General features: G+C 48.1%; 2 protein-coding genes across 5 annotated transcripts; one reads left to right on the top strand and one right to left on the bottom strand.

Moving 5' to 3' along the window:
- Positions 1 to 1,048: 1,048 nt before the first annotated feature.
- Positions 1,049 to 7,623, top strand: tmed1b (transmembrane p24 trafficking protein 1b). 2 transcript variants are annotated; one of them, XM_076047832.1, is made up of 5 exons: positions 1,049 to 1,376; positions 3,077 to 3,174; positions 3,302 to 3,491; positions 4,744 to 4,911; positions 7,339 to 7,623. In XM_076047832.1, the coding sequence occupies exons 1-5, from the start codon at positions 1,179 to 1,181 to the stop codon at positions 7,423 to 7,425; spliced, it is 741 nt and encodes a 246-aa protein (XP_075903947.1). In that variant the 5' UTR covers positions 1,049 to 1,178; the 3' UTR covers positions 7,426 to 7,623. The 2 variants fall into 2 exon arrangements, with proteins under 2 accessions (XP_075903947.1, XP_075903948.1); XM_076047833.1 differs by lacking the exon at positions 7,339 to 7,623 and adding an exon at positions 6,526 to 7,032 and having other exon boundaries at positions 1,053 to 1,376.
- A 297-nt stretch (positions 7,624 to 7,920) lies between these two features.
- Positions 7,921 to 25,771, bottom strand: dnm2b (dynamin 2b). Of its 3 annotated transcripts, none has more exons than XM_076047830.1 (20): positions 25,282 to 25,771; positions 21,718 to 21,791; positions 21,160 to 21,309; positions 20,861 to 21,064; positions 19,951 to 20,049; positions 19,065 to 19,225; positions 18,132 to 18,274; positions 17,855 to 17,990; positions 17,471 to 17,538; positions 15,858 to 15,996; positions 14,891 to 14,977; positions 14,734 to 14,804; positions 13,904 to 13,958; positions 13,022 to 13,132; positions 12,798 to 12,907; positions 12,619 to 12,730; positions 11,841 to 12,008; positions 11,495 to 11,721; positions 10,215 to 10,448; positions 7,921 to 9,933 (listed from the first exon to the last, which is right to left on the bottom strand). In XM_076047830.1, the coding sequence occupies exons 1-20, from the start codon at positions 25,440 to 25,442 to the stop codon at positions 9,867 to 9,869; spliced, it is 2,577 nt and encodes an 858-aa protein (XP_075903945.1). In that variant the 5' UTR covers positions 25,443 to 25,771; the 3' UTR covers positions 7,921 to 9,866. The 3 variants fall into 3 exon arrangements, with proteins under 3 accessions (XP_075903945.1, XP_075903943.1, XP_075903944.1); XM_076047828.1 differs by lacking the exon at positions 15,858 to 15,996 and adding an exon at positions 17,010 to 17,148 and having other exon boundaries at positions 7,921 to 9,936; positions 25,282 to 25,770; XM_076047829.1 differs by lacking the exon at positions 15,858 to 15,996 and adding an exon at positions 17,010 to 17,148 and having other exon boundaries at positions 25,282 to 25,770.
- Between the last annotated feature and the right edge of the window lie 2 nt (positions 25,772 to 25,773).

The raw sequence follows: 25,773 nt of genomic DNA, 5'->3' as shown, positions 1-25,773 counted from the left end.
CTCCTAAAAAAGAAAAGAAAAAAAAAGTTCTGCAATCTCAGAATTCTCCTTCCCATGAAGTTATTCAGCAATGTATACTGTGTGCATGGAAATCTCTATAGTAACATCGCAAAAGGCAGATGAAATGCTGAGATTTCATTTTTGAAATCCCCTCACGTCCAACTTGGCAACCCTACAGTGTCTTCCATGTCTTCCACAACCATACAGGAAATGGCTACAAGCCCCAGCGGCTGCTAAAGAGATAAGCATGTATGGTTCCCAGCCAGCACATTTACCTAAAAAGTATTTGAAAAGAAAAAAAAAAGACGTCCATGAAAATAGACATAATGGATAACAAGAACAGTAATTGTTTTATTCGCCATGCTGGACTAACTTGGCTCTTTATTCAGGCTGCATTACTGCGAGTATGTAGGCCACTGATGAGCCATGTTAGCGTGACAGTGGCGGTCCTGTCACTATGCCTCCAATTGATCATGCCTCCTTGGCTACTTGGCCCTTTGGCGGAATGGTTAAGCGCGCATGGCTACTACCCGGGAGTCTGGGGTTCGAAGCCCGCCTGGGCCCTCTGCGCCTTGCCACGTTAGCATTCGAAGTGTCACATCACCTCAACACTCTGGAAGCAGCATACAACACATTTCCATATGTTTAGTTTTATTTTTTACATTCATGTAAAGAATGTGTGGAATCAATTGTAATCAGCATGTATAAAAGTAGATCAAACACATTTGTTAATATCAGTAACTCTTAGTTGCTCTTCCTCTCAGTTGTTATTGTACACTAACTGTAAGGAAAGGGAATGAATGTAGCCCACGAAGGCTAATGAGCGGTGCCCTTATTCTTGGTGCACAGACACGCAAGTCATTTCTTCCTCATCCTCCTCATCCTCCTCCTGCTTCTCCTCCGCCGCCCCGCAGCACAGCAGCAGCAGCAGCAGCAGCGGTGCTGTCAAACGGCAGCGCTCATTGGACGAACGGCCGCAACTCTTCCTTCCGCGATTGGCGCGTCACCCCGGCTCTCCTTCTGGCTTCCACCAATCGCAAGCGGCTAAAAAGTTGCGCCGCAGGAAGACGGCGGATGAGAAAGAAAGAAGGAAGGAGATGGCTGAACTCGGATAGCTCTCCCTCTTCCTCCCCCCCTCTCTCTCTCTCTCACACACACACGCACACCTCTCTGCCGCCATGGAGCGTCTGCGGTGGCCGGCGGGACGCGTAGGAGGACTGCTGCTCGCGGCGGTGCTGTGCGGCTGCTGTTTGGCCCCCGCCCGCGCCTTCGCCCAGAATCTGGACAGCGAGTTCACGTTCCTGCTGCCAGCCGGGACTTCCGAGTGCTTCTTCCAGGCGGCGCTCAAGAACGGCTCGATGGAGGTGGAATATCAGGTAACCGTGTTTGAGGCGAAGAGTTTCGTCGGGTGACACGTCCAGCAAGCACCGCTGCATTTCTGTGAAGTTGTGTTCGGTGAAATGGGTGCATTGAAAAACAACAACCGTGGAAGGTGATTTTGCTAACGGTCACCCGCTGCTGTTGCTGTAGCTAGCTAACGGTTCGCGCCTGCATTCTCAGCACACTGAACTTGATGCATGTGTGGGCTTTTTTTTTATTTTTATGTATAGGCAATGATTTAACCAACCAAACTCCCGAGTGACGCCTGAAGGGCGGAAGTTAGTCATCTTCAGGGCATAACCCGGAAGTGTACATCCTGATGAGAGGGGAACACAGTTTGGACAAAGCACGCTGCTGTATTTGTTTTACTCGAGAACAAAAATATGTTTTCATGTTCTTTCGGGAAATTGATCTTTATTTTTACATTAGTCTAACAGCAGAGGACATGGCTAGTATGAGATTCTGGCAGCAAGGTAACCCTATGCAGTCTCATGGTGTTACAATTCAAGTTTAAACACTGTTTTATTTTCAAATTATTAGAATTCTACTTGATTTTCTCATATTTGTTTCCCGTTGTGAACAACGTATCAAACATTCCAAATCCTTAGTCAACCCACATGTGCAGTTACAGTGATGCTTGCTGTGAATCTGAGCCTCTCCAATGAATTTAATAAACTTTCTCAGAAGTTGAAGAAGTGATTCTTCTGACCGGCTCTGGAGATGGAAGGGAAAATCGAGTGACTAATTGTTTGAGCTCTTCTGCTAGCCAACTGTTAGCTAACTGCTAACTTCTGCATCACCATTGCAGTGCGCCGTGAAAGATAATAAAGAGCGCTGTTTGTCAACTCTGTTTGTCAAGTGGGAGAGCCGCAGACCACAGGTTTATTTCCCTTGGTGGAACACAGTTCTCTCCTGGTCTTATTTGGCTCCACGTGCCTGTGTGGTTACAGGTTAATACCCATTGTTCTCCTGTATAAAACCAAAAAAACCCCAACCCAAACAAACACAAAAAAATAAAACCAAAGCAACTAAACAGGTGAGGGTTCTGTCCCTTTTGTCTGCACCCTGACCAGTTTTTCCCTAAGAAGAAAAAATTGAGGCAAACAGCCCTGAAATAATCCTTTAAGACAATACAAATGAGCTCAAGTTGGTCTTTTAGGATCCACCAAGAGCTTGAGCTGTCTTTACAGCTGTAGTCCAGGGATCCTCTAGCAGGATCTCAAAGCTCCTCCTGCATGCTAGAATCACTATTAGAATGAGAATGCCTTTATTTATCACACATTGGGGACATTTACATAATTACAGCAACATGTAGTGCAAGAGAGAGAGAAAAATACACGGGCTAGAAATAAAAATAAATAATTAAAATCAAGTCAACTTTAAGTATTATTAGTAGTCTTGTTTAATTATATTTATATAGTGACAAAAGAAGGAAAAATTAACTATTTTACATACACATTACAGTTGTATTTTCTTTTTTGCAAATTGTTTCCGTTGCATTAAAAATATCAATGTTTTAATTTCCCTTAATGAAATGTTAGTGATTCAGATTTTATTTATTTCTTTTTGAGTCCAGTAAGTTGTACAGTCTGATGGCTGCACAACTGCACACTGCTTTCTGTTCCCACTGTGACCTGATCCACAGGTTGATTATGCAAGTCGGGCTGATTGTGTATGTGTCCGTGTCCACATCCAGGTGATAGCCGGAGCCGGCATGGACGTGGACTTCACCATCACCTCTCCAGAAGGCATCGGACTCATCTTTGAGCCGCGGCGCTCCGACGGCGTCCACGTGTAAGTGCCGTACGTTGTGCGTCAGCCAGCCCGACTCCACCCCTCCCTCCCCCGCCGTGCCGGGCCTATGTGTTGACCTCTGCCGCCCCACCCCCTGACTCCTTCCTCCCCTCCTCCACTGTCCCAGGGTGGAGCCCACGCTGGAGGGAGACTACCAGATCTGCTTCGACAACAGCTTCAGCCGCTTCTCGGAGAAGATGGTCTTCTTCGAGATCATCGTGGAGGGTCAGGCCGGGGACACGGCCGGGGACGAGGAGTGGGCCGGCCTGGGCGAGGCCGACGGAAACCTGCTGGATTACAAGCTGGACGACATCCGGGTGAGACGCTCAACTGCTTCCTGTTCACACGGTTGTGCGTCACTCAGTGGAGAAGATTTGTTTCCCCAGAATGTAAATTGGTTTATTTTATTTGAAGAGGACAATGCACATTCATTTATTTTTAATTTAATTATTTTTAATTTTCAACCGCAGTCTTCTGGCCTGATGTTAAGAACCATAAAAAAAAACACATGAAAAGGACACAAGGGTCGTATTATATAAAAATAGGGACACAGAAGACATAAAATTAGAGTAAAAACAGCAGACAATGAAACTGAATGGGAGACAGTCAATACAGATACATACATGACAACAAAAACCAGTATGTACGGTGCAGTTAATACATTTACAATTGGGAAGGATGAAACTGTCAGGGATGGATAGTTGAGATAGAGGTGCAGCAATGCAAAGAGCAGAGCAGGGTTTCTTGTTGGAGTCGTGCTCAGGTTGACTGAGAAACACAACGAAACCAAAGACGTGCAGTGTAATAAAGCAACAGTGCCCATAGAAGATGCTGAGGTTGAGGATTAGCTGTCAGAGGTGAGTAAATGGGATGGAGGTGCAACAATGCCAAGACCAGATCACGATTTCTTATCTGAAGTGTTTATGTAATCTGATGTAATCAGAGCCAACACCCCCCTCCCCCTCAACCTACAACCTGAACCTGTTAGTAACGGCCTGGAGGTTCCCCAGAGTGACACTGGACTGGTGTGACTGGCCAGCTGAAGGCCTCTGGGGGCCTTGGGTTTGTTCTTTCTTATTGCATCCAGGGCAGTCTTTTTCCCCGACAGTTGGGCCTGCAGCTTCTCCAGGCAGTTAAACTACACACCTCGTCGCACCTCTCCTCCTCCTCCTCCTCCTCCTCCTCCTCCTCCTCCTCTTCTTCTTCTTTAGCGTGTATATGCCTTGACACTGACACCTCCCTCCCTCCCTCCCCCCACCGCACTCTCCGTGCCGCCACAGACAGATGGGACATGGGAAAGTTTCCAAAATAAAAATCAGCCGCTCACTTCCTTCCTCTCGTGCTGAACTGCCTCAGGTTTTTTTGTTTGTTTTTTCCGAAGTGTGGCGACACTTCTGCTAATCTCCACCTGCTCTGAGTTCCTGGTCGACTCGGGCTGTCCTGACATTTTTAAAGCACCCTTGGGACTTTTTTTTTTTTTTTTTTCAAATTTGCGTCCCAACATGTTACTTCTCCTCACTTCCTGTATCTGGCCCCTCCCCTCCTCTCTGATCCCCTCCTCCCCCGCAGGAGTCCATGGACGCGCTGCACAAACGCCTGGAGCGCAGCCGGCAGGTGCAGACGGTGCTGAAGGCCTTTGAGGCGCGAGACCGCAACCTGCTGGAGGACAACCTGTGGAGGGTCTCCTTCTGGTCCTGCGCCAGCGTCATGGTCATGCTGTGTGTGGCTCTCACTCAGGTAAATGAAGCCCGGCACAGCAGAGCAGTGGCTGCACGTTGTCACTTTTGCCAAAGGGTGCCATCAAATATTGATACTTAAAGGTCCAGTGTGTAAAATCTGGCTCGATTTATGATTTTTCTATTGGTGAAAGCTTGACATACTCCCCTTAAATACATCAATAAAAGTGTATACTTGCATGCAGTTGACAAGCCCAGTGGCCCCAACTTAACCCTTCTACATTAAGATGACCTGGATGACTGAGAACCCTCATAGACGTGTATTAGTGATGGGCCATATATCGGCGTTTGCGATATATATCGTCAAAAAACGTTACCACGGTAAGAATCTTCTCGCGGTAATAACGATAAACTCCTGTTGATGACGTAATTACGTGCGCAAAGCACTTGCTGCTGGCAGCCGGCAGCTCATGTGTCGCACAATAGCAAGCACGGGGCTGATAGCGCACCCACCGTGCTCGAGAATCCATCGTGGATTGTGTGCGAGGTGACAATAAACACCACGGAAACGATTTGCAAACATCCTGTTTGCAATTTTTTTTTTCTTTTGGGTCGGCGGACCGGATGTTGAGGCAGGAAACGCAAAAATGTTTTACTGGCCTGGCACGACTCTGAGTCAATCTTAGCATGGACCTTTTCAGGCTTTGCGTTCTAAAGAAACTCTAACGACGTTGAACTCTGAGCGATCGTTCTTCCTGTTCTCTGTGGCGCTTGTTTTTAGCGAGCTGCTGCTTCTTTAAAACACAGCGTGCTTCAGGCGTTCTTCTTCTTCTTCCGCCTTCAGGGAGTAAACTTACGGCGCCACACCAGGCCAGGCATAGGTACTACATCGTTTTTCAGTAGTTTCTCGCATGTCCGTATAAACAGTATTTTTTATTTATTATTTATTTATTTATTTTTATTTTTTTAAGATAGGGCTTCGTGTAAACACGTTTTTTTTTCTCTCAAGTGCGGTTTCGGGAATGTGCGGTTTTAAAAAAAAAATCCCAAAAGACGGAGTTGAATTGTTTTATATTTTTTTATCGTAACTTATCGTTATCGTACAATAAAAGCCATTTGGTTCTCCTAACCTTAGAACGGTTCTCATGTATATTAAGAATGTACATAGAGCAATAAGGGTCTTGCTCCGAGTTAGTTGCCAACTCGTGCCGCCATTTTTTAAGGTAGCCCACCTGACAGAAAAACAAACAAACAAAAGGCGTTCACAGCATTCTGAATGTTGCTTTGGACAAATTACCGAGCTCTTCACACTGTGTAGGCTTGAGTCTGTGCAGCCTAAATTCAGTTCAGTTCAAATATTTACCAGCAACACCCTGATGCGTGATGGGACGTCAATCACCCGTGTCGACGAGCAGCCGGCCGCCTTCATCAGCCGGTCGAGTTTTCGCGTGACCGCTGAATAAACGCGTCGGCTGTTTGCCTTGGAGTTTAAATTCTCCCTCAGCCGCTCAGAAGTCGCGCCGAAGGCGTCGGTCATCCGAGAGTCTTTGCGTTTCGCTACTTGGGCTCCGGCCGACGGCTCGGAAGCTTCAAAGCCCAAACAGGAATTGGTTCATTTTTGTTTTTTCTTCGTGTGCCAAACAGTTTTCCGACCAGCGCTCTGTCCCACCTGCAGGTCTACACTGTCCGCAAACTGTTTGATGACAAGCGGAGGGTGTGCTCGTAGCGGCGGGCGTGCACGTCGCGGAGGGTGTGCACGAAGCAGCTGGAAGCCCAGGAGCCGACGCAACGCGCTCGTGGTCGGTTCACGTTGTCGTCACTCAAAGTGAACTTCTGAAGTTTTTTTTGTTTTTATTTCCTTCTTTTTCTTTTTCTTTGTATTTTTTTTTTGTTTTCTTGTTCTTTTGTGTGTGCAATAACTGAATCTCTCGTCGGGCCACAAACGAGGAAGTTGAACTTGGTTTTGGTGCCTTTGGTTTCCAAATGTCACCGCGAGAAAGCGAGCAGCTCTCGTCTCGCAGCTCCTGGGATTTTTCTTTTTCGGGCAAATGAACTTCAAATGTCAAAGGTTGTTTTAAATGACGCGACAGGCCGCTGATCCGAGGACGGTGTCACTGGCTGACTCGCAGTTCAGGGTCTCGGACGCTTCAAAATAGGAACAAACTATTTGTGTGTTGACGGGGGGGAAAAAATGAAATACAATAATGAAATAACGTGCCAAAGCTGAATGATGGTACGACTCCAGTAGCGACGTCAGGATGTGTGAGCACACTGGTTGTGTGTTTGTGCTGACTGTTTTTTTTATTGCTGTTGTGGTGACAAAAGAAGATTCTGTTCAGGTTTTTATTCTTGCTTTTGCTTTTCTGTTCATTTTTCTCCTCTGCGTGAAGAGCAAACGTCCATGACAAATGCCATCAACCTGGTTTTCACTGATATAACAATAAATAATAATATTAAAACAACAATACATGCATTATTTCTTTCGCAGAGAACAGGAACTTTTCTTCCAAGTGCAAAAGCTGCCAACTGTGAAATCAACCCGCAAAGACCCAATACAAAAAAAAAGACTGTATAGATTTTTCTCTGCAGCCAACTCGACTCCAGATGCTTACGATAAAAATGTGCAAATCTCAAAAAATATCAGTGTTGCGAAATACAATTTGTGTTTTGCAGTCGTTTGTCGTTTCTGCTGACGAAGCTTCTCACTGTGATCTGTGACGTCTGTAATAATAATGATACGTTTTATTTGTCATGCACTTTACATTGAAAGAAATCTCAAATTGCTGCCTAAAAAAAACAAGCGACGTCTGCAGGTTTCCCCACAAGTTTACAATCGAAAGGTGTTTAGGACGACGAACAGAGGTTAAATTCAGACAAACCTCTGCAAGTTTTGAGGGTTTTCTTTATGGTTCGTGTGGGTTCGGCTGGGGATCGACGTTTTCCGTATCAGATATAAGATCCCGTATGTTTCTGGTTTTACACCCAAGCGGTGGCGATGGAGATTTGTGGATGCGCGATGCAATGCTGCCAAACGACTCAAGCAAAAATAAATAAATAAATAAAAACTCTCTGGAGTGTAAAGACTTTATTCATGAGTCATTGACGACATTACTTTGCTATTCGAGATACAGGCCTCGCCCCCGCAGCCAGAGGGCCGACACGGGGTTACAAAGATAAACATCTCGACAAACACCAGCAGGAGACTCGCTCACAGGTCGGTGACGTCGCCGGCAGCCAGGTGCTGCTGGGTTCGTCTCCTTCCAAACGAAATGCATCGCGTCGAGCACAAAACTTAAAACGAAACCAAACAAAAACAGACGGCTATAAACAGAGGGCTAACGGCGGCGTCTACACCAGGGGTGGGCAAACCTTTTGACTGGTGGGTTCTAAAAATTTGACAGAGGGGCCCGGAGCAGGAGCAGATGGATGCAGAGTTTTGGTGACCCACCTCATAGGAGGAAAAAAATCCATCATGGGATAAGTATTAAACATGGGCTTTAATGTCTATTGGAAATGAACAAAAGCATTACAACAAAATGTGTCTTTGAAGCTCCACAGTATTTAGCTCTTTATTGAAATGACTCTTAAAACACTGAAAAAGGTGATGAAAGATTGTTGGTGTTTTATGTCTCAATTACTATGAATACAATTTCTTCAAGTTTGGCGGGCCGGATTAAAAAAAACTTAACTCGCCGCATATGGCCCCCGGGCCGTAGTTTGCCCATGCCAGGCCTTAATTTTTTCGGGGGGGGGGGTTTCATGAAATCAGCGTTAAAACTGAAGATGTGGAAGCGGCTCCAACGTGCGACCTCTTTATTTTCAAGAATCAAATCGCAAGGATCTGCCTTTTGTCCTGAAATAGATCCTCATCTCATTCATTCATTTTCCATACCCGCTTCTTCCTGAGATCAGGGTCACGGGGCTGAAATAGATTTGAAAAAAACAAAAACAAGAAGAAGCAGCAGCAGCGGCAGAAAGTCTTTGGCACTGCTGGGTGGGAAGAAGTCATCTTTCACCAGTGGCTGGGACGAGACGGGACTTGCGGCGGGCGCCTGTGAGAGCAGACCAGCGACACAGTTGGTTAGGTTTCAGCCGGTGGGCGGAGCCTGACGGGAGCGGGAAGCCTTCGCCCCCAGTCGCACGTTCCGGAAAGTGAAAGGGAAAAAAAAAAATTCCCCAAAGCTGCGTCGCTACAACTGTTTACGCCGTGCCAGCGGTTGCCGCGGTAACCGACGGCTCCCTCGTAGTGTTATGCTCTGGCCGTGCCATGGTGGCACAACTCTCATTCTGACCGGCGACAGGAAGTTGCTGTTTTACCGTCTGCACGTCGGAAACAACGCGAGTCAAACGGGAGCGACGACGCATCCCATAGCGGAAAGAAACCAGAGCAGAGCAGAGCAGAAAACAGCATGGAAAGCATCTACCTCATAACTGATCAGCTTTTATTGGTTATATTACATTTGAATGCGATCGTAAAAAAAAAAAGTTTTAAAGACATTTGTAGAAATGTCATCGAGACTCTAAAAACACCTTCAACTCAGTTTGTGGCTTTTACAGTGGAAAACCTTTCTGGAGAGAAATGATCATCCATCGGGGGGGAAATAAAATAATCGTCAATAGCCAAAAGTGCTGCTGAGGTTCTTAGTGTGTGAGGTCACCGTCAATGTGTTAGCAGGCAACTGGTTGAAAAAAAATAAGCAAAGGTCAAGGCAGGTCACTTGTTGATTCAGAGCATCCCAGTCTAATTCTGTCATCATCAAATGCATCCCCTTTATTTATTTATTTATTTATTTATTTATTCTTAGAAATGCTGAAGGCAGAATCATGACATCTTATGCTTGGTTAAAAAAACAAAAAGGAAAAATCTACACATGGAAATTACAATTACATACATATTGTTTCTGAAATGCAGAGAGGGAGAGACAGCATCTGATTAAGGATCACTAGAGGAAACAACACACACGGAGGACAAGAGAAGGTGTGTGTGTGTGTGTGTGTGTGTGTGTGTGTGTGCGTCTAGTCAAGCAGGGAGGGCTCTGAAGGACGCATGACAGTGGGTCTGTTGGGGGCAGCTGGAGGTCTTCTGCTGCAGAAATAGAGGGATGGAGGTGGGGTTGGGTGGGAGGGAGGGGAGGGCAGGGTGGAAAGAGAACATGCGAGGAGGGGAGAAGAAGGGGGGAAGAAAGGGATGGGGCAGGGGGGGCAAAAAGAAAAGGGGAAAAAAATCATGAGACGGTCATGCAGCAACGATCCCAAACCACCACAAAGCCAGAAGGTGTCTTCAACCCGTCACCAGTAAAACCAGAGAAACACCGGCGATGCCACAGCTGCGTGTGTGTGTGTGTGTGTGCGTGCGTGCGTTACCTGGGGATGCCTGGCGGCACGCCGGGGGGCACGCGGGCCGGCCGGTTGGGCACGTGGGGGGCGCCCTGGCCGCCGGGCTCGCCCTGGACGGGCCGCGACGGCACAGGCGGCGCTCCGAAGGCGGGGGAGGGGTTGAGGGGAACCGGGGGGCCCCCGGGGACGTGGCCCCTGGCTGCGGGGGGGCGGCTGGAGGGAGGAGCTGCGGCCGGGGCGGCGCGGGCCCCCGCCGGAGGGCTGCGACAGAGGAGGAGGAGCAAAAGGGAATTTAATTGATGGTCTTGGTGGTCCGGGCCGCCCGTACTGATTCCAGGGAATTTTCTTAAACCCTTAAAAAAAAAACTTATTTTTTAGCCCTGTGCTTGCAGCCGTCTGCTAAAACTGACGGTCAGCAGTTTGGAAGGAGACAAAAACCAGGCGGTTGCACAGAGGGCGGAGCCAACACCTAGGTGTGGGTGTGGTCACAAACATCTGAGAGGTAACGAGTGCCCTTTGTGACGTCACAAAGGTGAACGATGCGATTTCCCCCCCCCCTCCCCCCTCCACCAGAACTGTGCATTTCGAGCAATGTGATATGATTCTCTCATTTTGAGGATGTTGTGGGCTGGACGGGAACGATCGCGGGTTGAATTCGTGTGGTCGCAGCGCAGGGAACGATGAGCTGAGGTTTCAACAACAGGTGGAATTTTAGGTTTTTTTTTTTTTTTTTTTGCTCTACAAATACCAACGATAACGTAAATAAGTACCGAAAAAGCAAGAGCAGAAGTGAAGCAATGCTGCCCTTCTACACTATATTTGAATATAGTGTAGAAGGGTTAAGTTGAGACGACCGGACTGGTTTTGCTCTCGAACATGCTCCTCCTTTAATCTGAAAGTGCTTCTTCAGTTCTAAGAGAAATGAAGGTGTTTGACCACCAAGGCGGAGATTTGGAGGTTGTGCGAGACGTCTTCCAGGTAGCAAAACCAGCCCAGTTGCCTCCACTTGACCCTTCTACACTAAGACGACCTGGACGGCTGAGAACCTTCAGTTCAGTGTTTTAGACTTGATTGTGTGAATCCAAAACCTGCTGTTTTCACATCTGACTGGGACGTTAGTGGATTCCCAAACGTCAGAATTTTACTGACAATCAAGTTCCTCCAGAGGGCAAATTGGCACGGTGCCAGTGCCCCCTGGTGGACGGACGCTGCAAGGACGCCTGGACCCTTTTCTGCTTCTGTTGGTCACTCATCAATCCATTCAGCCGTTGGCCCGCAGCGGCAGGCGTGGGGGGGCAGGTGGTCACCTCTGCTCCTTGGGGATCCAGCTGTCGTCCACCGGGGGGGGCATCGGCGTGGACACGGTGGTGGCGCTGATGTCCCCGATGAGCACCAGCGCCTCCTTCAGGGCGTGGTACATCCGCAGCATCTCGTCCCGCCGCTGCGCCTGCTCGGCCGACTCCTCCATCAGGCTGCTCTGGTCGCCGGCCACGTAGAGGTAGGCCACCAGCTCCGAGTGGATGAAGTCCTTGGTCTGCACCACGGCCGAGCGAGAGAGAGAGAGCGAGAGAGAGAGAGCGAGAGAGAGAGAGAGAGGCTCTTCAGCGCTCGCCCAGAGTTGATTGTTGTGGTTCTGAGAGTGGGAGTGCTCACGCTGTTGATCATGATGTGCATGATGGTCTTGGGCATCAGGTCCGTGATGGACTTGTTGACGATGTCGATGTACGAGTCCACCAGGTTGCGGATGGTCTCCACCTGCCGCTCCAGCTGAGGGTCCATGGACACCGAGTCCCCGGCGTTGATGGTGTCCTCGCTGTCGCCCTGTGGGGGGTAGTTGAAGGGGGGGGGGGGGGGCATATTGAGCAAAATCCATTTTACCAGTGTTTTTTTTTTGGTTTTTTTGATTTTTTAGTTTTTAGTTTTTTTTTTTAAATAGCCTGCGTCTATGTGATGTCGGTGAACTTCTATAAACAATGACTAAAAGGCTGTCAGTCATTGACCGCGTCTGCTTGAGCAGCCGTTCACAAAGTTTGTGGTTCTGGGAATCGGCCCTTCGTGACCATTTGAATGCAATAATGCAAAACACACACAGAGGGTGAATATTCTGTATGGACAGAACATACACATGGACCAGGTTTTTTTTTTTTTTTAATCTTTACAAAAAAAAAAACTATCCTCACTGATGCTGACACAGAATTAGCCATTTGCCTTTTTAAATAGTTTTTATTTTTGAATAAATTAAAGATTACTGAATAATTCTTTACCTTGAATGAAGAAAAAAAAAAAAAAAGAAGAAAAGAAAATCTGGGTGTATTTTTTTCACGTGTTCCCAGCAGTGTTGTGACAATACAGCTCTACAAAGAGCGCGCTCATGCGGTTGTAATTTAAAATCTAATCCCGCCGACCCCTCGGCAGAGGAGCCTGTCCCGACCTGATCTTTCTCCGGATAAACTCCCGCCCTCAGGAACGAAGCCTTCCAGCTGTCGACGTCCTCCTGGGTGTCGCAGGCCAGCTCGATCTGACGCAGGTCCTTGTAAACGTTCCTGCAACACGTCAACGGACGATTTCAAACCAATGTTTCCATCTCGATGGCGTTTCGTTCGTTCGCACCTTTGCTCCGTGTTGAAGATGGCAAAGACGTGTTTGCTGGACATGAAGCCCTTCTCCACGTCTCTCAGCTTCAGGTTGTCCAGGGGCAGCATGTATTTCTTCTCCTTCTCCTGACGAAGAGAAGAAACAAACCCCCGCCGCGCACCCGCACGGAGACGATACGATCAGCATCAGAAAGACTCCGGAACCTTTTGGTACCTGCAGGTCCTGCTGGTGTGTTTTACCTCCTCGTCTTTGAACCAGGACAGAGACTCTGCGGTCAGGACGAACCAGTAGTCCTTGGAGCCTCCCTTCATGATGCTGATGTTGATGGTGAGCCAGCCTCGACGGATCACCTGCACACGGGAACAGACGGCTCAGACACGGCAGCCGCTGCAGCAGTCTCATGAATCATCTAAACAAACTCTCCAAAACAGCGTATTTAGCCCTGTGTTTGCAGCCCATCACAAAAAAAGCTTCTAGCTAAGCTAAAAGTTACACTTTGTTGTTGGATCGTCTACATTAGCGTTTCTGGGTTGCAGTTTCAAAGGCAGTATGTCTTTTTTACATATATATATATATATATATATGCATATATATATATATATGCATATATATACATATATATATTCATAGAGAAAATATTGGCCATTTATTTTGCAGGACACATTATTCAATTCAATCAATTCAATAATTTATTTACCAGACATGATAGAAAGGACGGACTTCTAAGTTTTGCATTGGAGAACTAGAGGCCAGTTTCATTTCGTCATCTGTGAAACTCCTGGGTAAGATGTTTGGGTTGGTGACTCTGTGAGAGTGGGATTTTTTTTTCGGAAGGTGACACACAAACAGGAAGTGTGTGAGGGAAAAACTAGTTTGGCCTTTTCTACTCGCAAAAAAACCAAAACCCTTCACATCCACACAGTACAGCGTCATCGAGCGACAGCAACTCTCACTTCCCTCTTCGCTGCAGAGACAGCAGTACTGACTTTCTGACTCCTCCCACATCCCAAAGAGGAAGTGGCCAGTAAGTGATGGTGGGGGGAGTGGTGGGCGAAGGGGGAAAGAGGAAGAAGAGCTGGAGGTGTGTCACTGCACTGCTCACTGGCTTCCCGGTGTCTCACCTGATTGGGCATGACTCGCTTCTTGGTGGCGTTAGCAGCCGTCCTCTGCTGGGCACTGTGAAGGAGAGCAAAGGTTTTCACTTCTTTAATGACAGACGAGCTGATAAATGTTGTATACGTACATACGCACACACGTGTGTGTGTATATATATGTATATACATATATATAAATAAATATAAATATAAATATAGAAATATACATGTATACACACACATATACATATGCACATATATATATATATATATACATATATATATATATATATATATATATATATATATATATATATATATATATATATATATATATATATATGTATACATATATACACACATACAGTATATATGTGTATATGTGTATATATATATATATATCTATAGATACATACATGCATACAGACACACACACACACACACACATATATATATATATGTATATATATATATATATATATATATATATATACTGTATGTGTGAAATAATGAAAACAATATTTTTTTAACATAAAAATGCTTTCTAAATCAAATGAATGCCACTGGTGCAGGAGCCACGCTAATCTCTTAAGCAGCAGCTAGGCTTCCGATCACTTCATCTGTTTCCCCCTTGCCCTCTTTTAATTGTTAGTCACAAGCTCCCAGGAAGCTGAAGCCGCTTGAATGATGGAATTCTGAGAGGTGCCTTTGATTATTGCGCCTCAGCAAAATGGATGTCTAAAGCTTCCCGCCATCCAAGATCATCCTGTCACTCATAACTTCGTGAATAGGCGGTTATCTAGTTAGTTAGTTAGTTAGATAGTTAGTTGGCGATGTCAACAAAGGACCAGTCTCACTTGGCAAATCCGATGAAGTCCTCATGGTTGGTGTTGATGTAGGACAGCTCAATGTCGATCAAGAGCAGAACCTGAAAACAGAAATTGTAACAAGTGACGTCAGTCACATGCACACACGTGCACACACACCGACACACCGACACACCGACACACACACCTGCTCTTTGGTCTTGCTCTCCCTCTCTCTGACGTAGGTGGTGACGATTCTCTCCGTCTCCTCTCTCAGTCGGGGGAAGGAGTTAAGCTGCGCATGCGCGCACACACACACACACACACACACACACACACACACACACACACACACACACACACACACACACACACACACACACAGAGTGCCGCTGCAGCCGGCGTTATTGCAGCTCATTGGTTGGAGCACAGCGCCCTCTTGGGGCAGCAGTAGGTACAAACGGCAGAAAGGATGCTGTCTGCTTTTGTTGGCGTATGTGGCAGCAGCTGCAGGAGGAGCAACTCTCCGCCTGCAGCTGATCATGCGGGAAAAGCAGGAAATAGATCAGGAAAGGCAGAGGGGGTGTGGTCTTGTGTTTGTGGGAGGGGCATCATTACTGCGGGAACACAGGGTGGAAGCAGCCAAGGGCTTTTGTTTTCTTTAGCATCAGTCAGTGGGGATGTCAGGTGGCATCTACCTGCAGTGCTGGAGCAGCACCAACCAGCAAGAGGGAAGTTGTGTAGTTGAGACTATCATTTTTCTATTACTATAGTTATGTTTTTACTTTTTGAAAAAAAAAAATAATAATAATTGCTCACAAAAAACTTGCTGAATTTCCCAAATCAAAGCGCTGATAATAAGTTGACTTATTGTCGCGCGTAAACAAAACTTCCATCGCTTGACTCGCGCTTCTTGCTTCCGTCACGCCGTGGTGGCGCTGTTCCGAATATCTGCAGGTGGACTGTGTTTTGGACTCGACGATTTTGTGAAATGTGGGGGAGGGGTCGCAGTGCTCAGAAGAGGCAGGGGCGGGTGGGCGGAGCTTTGGCAGAGTGAAGCGGTGGGCGTGGATCAAGGAGACTGCAGTTAGTGGACCAGCGTGAAACCCGCTGATTGTCGCACGTTCGGCGCTCACGCGCATCTCTCCCTCCATCTCCCTCCCCTGTCGTTTTACCTTCTCCGTGCACTTCCTGATCAGGGCGGCGAGCTCGGTGAGGACGAGGTCGACGCATTTCAGACACGGGTCTTTCAGCTTAACGATCTGCTTTTTCACTATGGCCTCGAACGCCAGGTCTGGGGTGAACAGGCCTGTCCTGCAGTGAGGCATCATGGGAGTGGTCATGGTTTAATGGCGGCGGGTAGGCGGGGCGTGGCGTGGCGAGGAGGGGCGGGGTGGGGGACAAAGAAAAGGGAAGGGGGTGGTGGTGGTGTGTGTGTGTGTGTGTGTGTGAGGGGGGTGTCGGCCCATGACAGCAGGGAAAGTTTTGAAGAAGAGAAAAGGAAGATGAAGAGGAAAGATGGGAGCAAAAGAAAGGAAGTTAAATAAGTTATCACTTTATGAAACTAGCTGCAGGCTCTGATTTGAAAAACTTTGGAATAGAAAATATTCCCAGAGTCAAAGCAATAATCCTGTGTCCTGCTGGATGTGATGAGTCAAATTTGCAGAACTGTTGTGGACCACTGATGGCAAACGTGGAGCTTCTTTAAAGCAAAGTGGGGGGAAGTGATGAAGGAGAATCCAGGGATGAAGTTTGCAAAAAAACAAAAAAAAAAGTTGGATTGTCAAATTTTAAATTTGGAAATTTGGGAAGAATTTTGGTTTATTTAAATTCATTATTTTTCTCTCTCAAGTCTTTTGAATATGTAAACAGTCCACCGTGTACTTGTTATAAGGGTGCTATCACCTCCCGTTGAGCTACATTTCCGTCTGCAACACAACGAGCATCAATGTGTAGCGTAGGCTGAGTGTTAGCATGCTAACGTTAGCTTACCAAAGCCGGCAACTTGCTTGCACCTGCACGAGACGAAGCGGCCAAACTCTGACCGCCTGTCTGTTGTTTCCGAGCACGCTGCCACACAGGGACCAGACTCCAGTCCAGCTAGAGTTCAACACCTAGCAACCAAGTGCCCCAGAATCTGAACTCCACCACCAGCAGCAGCAGCAGCAGCCAGTGAAAACACTTTGTTTTCAGCAGATTGATTGATGGTTTGTGGACACTTTTGCAGGCTGGCTGGTCCCTGTGGCGGGCGTGTGTGCACGGACAAATCAGCCGGACAGGCGGCCGAGGTGGGTTTGGGTTGGGTTGGGTCGGCCATGCTGTGATACCTTATTGGTGCACTGTCTGACTGTGTTGATGAGCTCCTGGATGACCAGGTCGATGCATTTCAGACAGGGCTCTTTGAGTTTAATGATCTGCTTTTTCACTATGGCCTCAAACGCCAGGTCTGGGGTGAACAGGCCTGTCCTGAGGGACAAACACACACACACACACACACACACACACACACACACACACACACACACACACACACACACACACACACACACACACACACACACACACACACACAGGACGTAGAGAAGCGGGTGGTTGGAGAAGGTGGCGGACAGATTGACACGCAGGAAGACGCGAGCAGACACATGTGGAGGGACGACAGATGAAGAGGAGAACCGGGAAGAAGAAGGCAGAGACCGAAACCAAACACAGATGGATGGAAACAAACGGTGCCTTGAGGGAGACGTAGGTGGCCCCCTACAGGCGAGGAGGACTGACAGGACGGACTTGCCTGACGCCGTGGATGTTCTTGATGGCGTAGCTGATCTCCTTCCTCAGCTCCTTCTCTTCGAACTCCATCTGAGACACAGCGAAAGAGGCTCAGTCAAAAGTGCATGGGGGTTGGGGCACCCTCTGGTGGCACGGAGGTCATAACGCCTGTGGGCTGGGGAGGCAGTTCTTACTAACAGAAGCACAAACTTATCAAAGATTTGATTGATAAGGAAGGAAGACTGAGTGATCTTTGTTTGGAAGATTTTGGTACTTCAACCCCACTATTTCTCTTCAAATACTTTGGTTTTTGAACTATTTTCAGTAGCCCGTGATCTATTTCTGCAGGCAACGCCTCCTGCTGGTCACACCAGACTGAGATTCTTTTTGCTTGAGCTCTGGTCACCTTCACCAGCTCGAAGGGGAAGCGCTCGTGGAAGATGCGGTTGATCTTGGCGCCGCCCGACAGGTGCGACGTGTCCACCTGATCCCCGGAGCCCTCGATGCACTTCTCAAAGTCCACGCCAAACTGCTGCACCATCCTGCAGGAACACACAGCGGAGTGGAGCGGCAGCCAGGTGAGGAAGGAGCTGCGAAACGTGACCGTGACCGTGTGTGTGTGTGTGTGTGTGTGTGTGTGTGTGTGTGTGTGTGTGTGTGCGCGTGCGTGCGTGCGCACTGACTGCAGCAAGGCCTTGGTTTTGTGCGTGGGGTCGTCGGGGCGGAAGTTCTTGTACTCCTCCACCTCCTTCTCCAGCGACAGCGTCTGGCTCTGCAGCTTGCTGCGCAGCCCCGGCAGCGTGTCGCGGATGTGGTTGGTCAGTTGCTGGAGGACGACAAGAGACGAGAGCCGTGGCGGTGAGCCGGGTCAGCCGCCTCTGCTGCTGCTGCTGCTGCTGCTGCTAACGGGATTAGCATCGATGCTATGCATGTATGTAGCGACAGCTTTTTTTTTTTTTTTTTTTTTTTCTTTTGAGCACTTTTTAGCAACGCGCCCTGCAGCTGCAGGCAGGTGAGACGTTTGTGCTGTGCTTGTGTGAATTTTAGTCAAAGAACAAGAGGGTTTATAAAGAGTGAACAATTCTCTCTCAAAGCTAAACTCTTATTTTGCAATTATATTTCAATTAGAAACTCTTCTGAGATTTTCAAATGAGCCGTTTCACCAACAGCAGTCAAGGAACCAGGTGACCTGACGAACCTGCCAGGAGGCAGAACAGGAGGCATTAGTACCGAAGCTCACAATAAACTGAAATGATGAATACAAAATCACAGTCAGAAATTGATGCGACCTGAAAATCTGATGTTACAACAAAAAAAAAAAACATTTCAGAAATGAGAAGTGTGAGTTGAGAGTTGAATTAAACTACACTGTCACGCCGACTGGTAGCCTTGAGAAGCTGCCACCTGCAACGACATGGCGGTAAAAAAAAACAAACAGACGTTTCATCCAATCAGTCGTCGGTGTGTTCTTTTTCTAAGGCCCTCCCCTTGTCACGCACTGTCGACGGAATGTTTCCGACACAGATGCCTAGAATGAATGCCACAATTGCTGGAAACTTTGAAAAATGACCGCCGCCTTACAGAATGACAGAGGCGCTGGCGAGCGGCAGACTCACCTGGTTGAGCGTCTTCTGCAGGTGCGCCGTCCCCATGCGCTCCGCTACGTGCCTGTAGGACGGGTGGGACAGGAAGAACTTCCTCTCGGCAGCCAGAGCCACGCGGATGTCCTTCTTGCCGTCGATGTCCTTCTGGCTGCGGTTCACCACGCCGATGTATCCTGACGGGGAGATCAAACACAGCCGCCGTTCGGAATCCAAATGCAAACTGGAGTCGCCGGGCGACGGCAAAGCGAGGCCACGGCCTGGTGAGTGTGAGCCGGAACTGAACCCCTCCCCTGCTGCAGTGGCAGCATGGATGTCACAGGTTAGAAGTCAATATTTATAGGTGATTTTACTGAGCGCTTTTTAAACATGACTTGAGTTTTGGTGCTTAGTCTTTATCGTAGTTTGAAAAAAATAATTTGGAACATAAATTACAACAAGGTCAGGTCTGATTTTTATGATGTTATTGTAATTACTGTGTTCCATTTATAACTCCAATTTTACCATTTGTTTCCTCCTTTGCGCTTCACCCTCCTGGCCAAGCATGATGCGTTCTACATTCTACATCGCCCTCTTGTGGCCATACTATTTATTGCCCTCAGATTTTAGTGCGTAAAAACGCCTGCAAAACGTTTTTGAAACGAAAGCAAGAGGTCAAAAACAGAGAGGAAAAACACTCAGTTTGAACTCTTACGTTTGGTTGAGCGTCGACTGATTGGTCAGGGTTTGTTTTTTTCAAAGACCCTCCAGCCAATCAGAGTGTCTCACCCGCAATAGGTCGCTCACGAATCCGTAATCCGTTGGTCCGCAGGTCTACACGTCCTCTAAGACCTTCCGTGTGTGTGTGGGTGTGTGTGTGTGTGTGTGTGTGCACGTGCACGTGCACGTGGCCCATCCTCACCCCTGCGCAGTGGCAGCAGCTTGTTCTCCAGGATGTCTCGGGCGTCCGTCCCCTCGTCCATCAAGTCCAGCTTTGTGATCACGCCGATGGTCCGCATCCCTTGGACAGAAGCACATTTCATTCACGTTTGGAGTCTTCCAGCCGCTGGAGGCTCAGCAGGAACCTGGCGGAACCTCGGCGCGCAACTGCTTCGTAGAGGCTCGAGGATTAATTGAGGAGGCGCAGGTTGTTAAATTTAATCACACCTATTAACTAATTACATCCGGCCCACCGGCGCTGCCACGGAGCTTGCTGTAATTGGCTATTAATCACTGCGGCGTACCGTCGTCCTCACCGTGGGGAGGAGTCGGAGTGGAAGTGCCAACGGCAGCAGGAGCGGGAAGGATTCATTACATATCGTCAGAATCACAGCAAAGGCTTGCGGTTGGTTCTCATCATGTGATGACCTCTGACCTGCTTCCCTTCCCTCCCAGCATTGTACATTAGATTGCAAAATGATTGTGTACCTTCTTTTCTTTTTTTTTTTTGGATGGTGCAAATAAATCAAGACTTAAAGATCCGGTGTGTAATATTTGGCTTGACTTGTGATTTTTATATTGGTAAAAGCTTAATATACTGCCTGTAAATACATTCATAAAAGTGTGTAATCGCAGTACAAGGGTGAACGCTCGCATCTTCAAATAAATCAAAGAAGAAGAAGAAGAAGGTGGACAAGGTATCCAGGTTTGGGTGCGCAGGCCACCGTAGCTCACTGGCAAGCTCAGGAGGAGGTAAGGGGGCGAAAGACAGTGCAATCTAAAATGTAACCACTTGATGTCGCCGTTTCTCCTTGCAAATCTCCAAATATTACACCCTTAACCTTTAAGTAAACTAGAGTTTAGACAAGGACAGGTCCGGGCCGTGTGGTTACCCTGTGGGTCCACCTCCTTGGCGATCTTGAGGGCGTCGGAGTTGGCCAGGTCGGTGTTGGCCGGCGTGACAGCCAGGATCAGGCAGCTCTCCTTGGTGATGAACTGCAGCAGCATGTCCCTGATCTGGTGCTCGATGTCGTGGGGCTGATCGCCCACCGCCACCTTGGTCATGCCGGGCAGGTCGATCAGGGTCAGGTTCAGCACTAGGAGACGAGGAAACAGGAAGTAGGGCGCTGCGGTCAGGTGGGTGTGGGGGTTGCTGAGTGAGTCCGCCTGGTGCGGCGAGAGAGGGCGGTACCGTTAGGGGAGTAGACCCGCAGGTTGATGGGGATGGGTGAGATGCCCTTGTTGGAGCCGGTGATCCGCTCAGTCTCCGCCTCAATCTCCAGACGAACCTCCTCAAAGTCCACAAACTTCCTTCCTTTGCAGTGAAGGAACTCGGCGTATTCTGCCGAAAGAGGGGCCGACACCGATAGTTAGCCATGGATCGCTAACAGCCTCTTTAATTCAGAAGCCAGTAAATGATAAGAAACATGACACACACACACACACACACACACACACATAGCAGAACGATGTCACTTCCTGGATATTCTCCAACAGGACGTGACATCGGAAATCAACAGGATCCAATGAGAAAAGTTTTTTTTCCTGCATTTCTCTGTTTGATCAATCTCTTCAGTCTGACAGTTTTTCTTTGTTTTTTTAAAGTTTACCTCAACATTGTCGTCGCAGGTTGATTTAATGCGACTTTATTGATTCCCAAAGAAAATGTAACACAATGGCTTCTTTTTTTGTCGCTCTTTGCGGACTGGCTTTCACTGTGACAACACGACAACATCTGAAGGCAACTCGCCTGCTTTGCTGTTGACCAGCTGGAGGATGAGCGGCCGGCGGGTGACGATGCCGGACCCTCTGGGCAGAAAGTCCCTGTGGGGAGAGAGAGGGAGAGCGAGAGAGAGAGAGAGGGAGAGTGAGAGAGAGAGAGAGGGAGAGGGAGAGCGAGAGAGAGAGAAGAGGGAGAGGGAGAGAGAGGGAGAGCGAGAGAGAGGGAGAGAGAGGGAGAGCGAGAGGGAGAGCGAGGGAGAGAGAGAGAGAGAGAGAGAGAGGGAGAGAGAGAGAGGGAGAGGGAGAGAGAGAGAGAGAGATGTGAGGTGTTCATGGAAAGCTAACTCAGTTTAGCAGTTATGTCTGTACAGTACAGAGGGCTGAATGTGTTGTTGTTTTTGAGATCTAGAGAGTTTTTGAATAACAAATCAGTTGCAAATTAAAGTCCACAATGACTTTAACGAGGGACTTTCAAACTTCCTCATGCCAGCGATGCTCCTTTTGCAGCTTCTGTGTCCTCGAACCTCCAGTCAGCATCATCCGACATAACGAGCCCCCCTGTTATAAAACCTCGCTGCACGTTTGCATTATTGATACGCGGCCAGGCTCGACTTTCAACCCCCCTTTGTTTTTCTTATAACAAAACCAAAAACGCACAGAGCGAACCAAACAAAGCAAACAAAACAAAACAAACAAACAAACAAACAAACGTGTCTCGGCCTCTTTGTCCGTCTCATTACAGGCTGGCCTGTCGGAGTGGAAACTCCAGTTCCGTTCAATAGGACGGAGATTATGTCCGGGCCACTGGCTACACATCTCTGCAGGCTAGCAGGCCGCGTTCCAGCATAAGGTAAGGAGGCCACACACACACACACACACACACACGTACACTCGCTGCTGTCCACTGCTGACTGCGCAGTCAGGAAGTTACAAAACAAAGACTCCCGTCCTCTTTCCTCATGGCTTCCTGTCACTGGTGAAAACATGAAATGACTGATATGATTAGCAAGACAGTTGGTTTGGGTCCTGGGAGGGAGGGGAGGGGGGGCAGAAAATCTCATGCAAAGATTTTACACGTTTGGATCTCATCTTGCAACCGGCTTGTTTTATAGTTGGTTCTTTTTTTTTTTTGTCTGTGTTCACCATTTCAATTCTGGCAATGTACATGCGTGTGTTCCTGGTCTTCACGTCAGCTCCTCACGAGAGGTCACGAGTCATTTGGCAGAAATGTCATTTGCAGTCATTTGGAGCCGTAATGGTTTTAAGCCATTTGAATCAAGGGAAACATTCCAGATGTCTGCGGGGTTGGGTTGGGCCTTCTTGAGGGCCAGAGTTTGGACTTCTTCTACTCCTTCTTCCACTTTAGATCCATGTTAAACCCAACATTCCCCATTTTATAAAGCATCAAACAATGACTCAGAAGGAGTGGGGCGTTCACGACAACTTTGTTGCTCCTCAACCGCTTGAAAAAAAGAGGCAAATGAAGATGAATTCAAAACACAGATTTGTTTTTTGTTTGTTTTTTTTTGGAAGCAGAGTTAATCGAGATAGGATGGATACTGGATGGAAGTTTGCAACGCGACTGGTGAAACCTTGTGTGATTCAGACTGAGTCGGACCATTTGTCGGATTCTTAAAGGGCCAGTGCGAAAGAAATCGTATCGCGATGACCAAACCCTGCACAGTGTTTGGTCTCACACCTTTCTTACACCTGCTGCCATCTCAAAAGGAAAAAAAAAAAAAAAAAATCCTGAAACTCCAGACAGATCCATGTTTCCACTTCCTGTTGCTACGGTTTGTGCTTTTTTATCTTAGCTGAAAGGAAGCCGGCCCACCTCCAAAATAAAACGCCTCCTGTTGGAGTTTGGCAAAACAACAGACGGGAGGGAGCGGTGTGAATTCGTTCCCACCTCTGCTTTCGGCAACATTAGCTTCCATCCATTATCCATCCATCCATTCATCCATCCATCCATCCAGCCATCCATCCAGCCATCCATCCAGCCATCCATCCATCCAGCCAGCCAGCCATCCAGCCATCCAGCCATCCATCCAGCCATCCATCCATCCAGCCATCCATCCATCCATCCATCCATCCATCCATCCATCCAACCAGCCATCCATCCATCCATCCATCCATCCAGCCAGCCATCCATCCATCCATCCAGCCATCCATCCAACCAGCCATCCATCCATCCATCCATCCATCCAGCCAGCCATCCAGCCATCCATCCATCCATCCAGCCATCCATCCGTCCATCCAGCCAGCCATCCATCCATCCATCCATCGCTCACTGAAGAGCAGCGGCAGTGGCCACAGAGCCCTCCTGTGAGCCTCTGGTACCCAGTGTGTCATATACACATGACAGTGCAGCTGGTGACATCACTTATGACCCCCCGCCATCTCCTCCCCCTCCCTGCCACAGACACACACACACAACACATCAATGCCCCTACTGTCTGCCGCAGCCACGGCTCTGGACCTTGGAGACAAAAGACCACCAGCGAGAGAGAGAGAGAGAGAGAGAGAGAGACGGAGGGGGGGAGGAAAAAAGGAGACGGTGCTGCCTCATCGACATTCGCAATACTCAGGACAACAAGTGGGATCATTCTGGCGCGGAGGAGGAGGAGGAGGAGGAGGAAGAGGGGGAGAGAAGAAGGAGATAGAGGTGAAGGAGGAGAGGAGGGGTAGGAGAGGAGGTGAAGGAGGAAAAGGAGAAGGAGGGACGCAGGGATGAAAAGTAGTAGTCACGGATTCTCTCCAGTAACGGAGAGTTCCTACTATGCTGTTGTGGCTGTTAGTCATCCTAACAAAAAAAGAAGTAAAAAAGAGGAATCAACTCCTGCTCGTACTCGTAAAAAACATACAAAACAACCCAAAAAAAAAATGTTGGTATACCTCAGCGCTGCTGGAGGAAGCCACCAATCAGTCTGTCAGTCATTAAAGACTTTTCATTTCGTTTGTTCTTTCTTTCTTTTCTTTTTCTTTTTTTCTTTTTCTTTTTTAATATTCAGGCCTCGCCCTTTGGAAATCAAACATTGACCTGGCCCTTTGTGATATGACGGTTGTAAAGATGCACTTACAGCCGTCTGATGGGAGCACGAGCCCGGGGCTAATGTTTGACAGAGGGTGCAGGCAATGGCACCGTGGTTTCCAGGAAGTCAAAGTTCACTACCCCACACCTTTTCCAAGCCCTTCTCTCTTCCTCCTCCTCCTGCTGCTGCTCTTCCTTCTCCTCGCTTTCCTTTTTCCCTATTTTACCCCCACCTTCCTGCGTCTCTCGGTAAAACAGCTGTTTTGCTCGCTGCTTGCGTACAGTGCGCAGTTAGGAATCGGGAATAGCGTAACAGCGTCCAAAATGGGAAAAAGACATTTGGTGAGAGTTGGGAAAAGAATGTTGGGAAGTGAGACAGAGAGACTGAGAGGCGAGTAACCAGAGTGCTTAGCTGGCGATTTTTCTTTTCTTTTCTTTTTAACGCAGTCTGGACGCACAAAGTCTGCCACAAACTGGCGGCTATGGATCACATTCGTAGCGACTTGCGAGCTTGATAGATTTCAACCAAAAGGAAATGGAGATACAGAAAGACGGTCCAACCTGCCGACGAAGTTCTCCAGCACCGAGCTCTTCCCGGCGCTCTGGCCGCCCACCACCGCTATCTGCGGCAGGTCCAAGTTGCACGACTGGCCGATGGAGCTGAAGGCGTCCTGGAGCTTGTTGATGAGGGGGATGAGATCCTCCATTCCCCGGTTCCCCATGTCGGCGGCGGCGGCGGCGGCTCGCTCGCTGGGAACCCCGCTGCTGCTGCTCTCCTGCCGGTTGACTCAGACGCCGCACGGGCTCCGCTCTTCTTCTTCTTCTTCTTCTTCTTCTTCTTCTTCTTCTTCTCCTCCTCCTCCTCCTTCTTCTTCTACTTCCAGCGGAGCAAAAAAAAAAAAAAAGAAAAGAAAAAGAAAAAGTTTCCAATTGGGTTGTATAACTCGAGGACGAACTACTCCAACAGCAGCGAGGAGTCGCGGCTGCTCCAGAAACACGGTCGAGGCGGGGAGACTATGAGGAGGCTGGCATGCTGTAAAGTGGCCACATTAG

This window comes from Nelusetta ayraudi, unplaced genomic scaffold, assembly GCF_046127955.1.
Source record: "Nelusetta ayraudi isolate G7.1 ecotype Tasmania unplaced genomic scaffold, CSIRO-AGI_Nayr_v1 ptg000095l, whole genome shotgun sequence".
Lineage (NCBI taxonomy): Eukaryota > Metazoa > Chordata > Actinopteri > Tetraodontiformes > Monacanthidae > Nelusetta > Nelusetta ayraudi.
The sequence above is the reverse complement of the archived record's forward strand: the minus strand, read 5'-3'. Positions and strand labels throughout refer to the sequence as shown.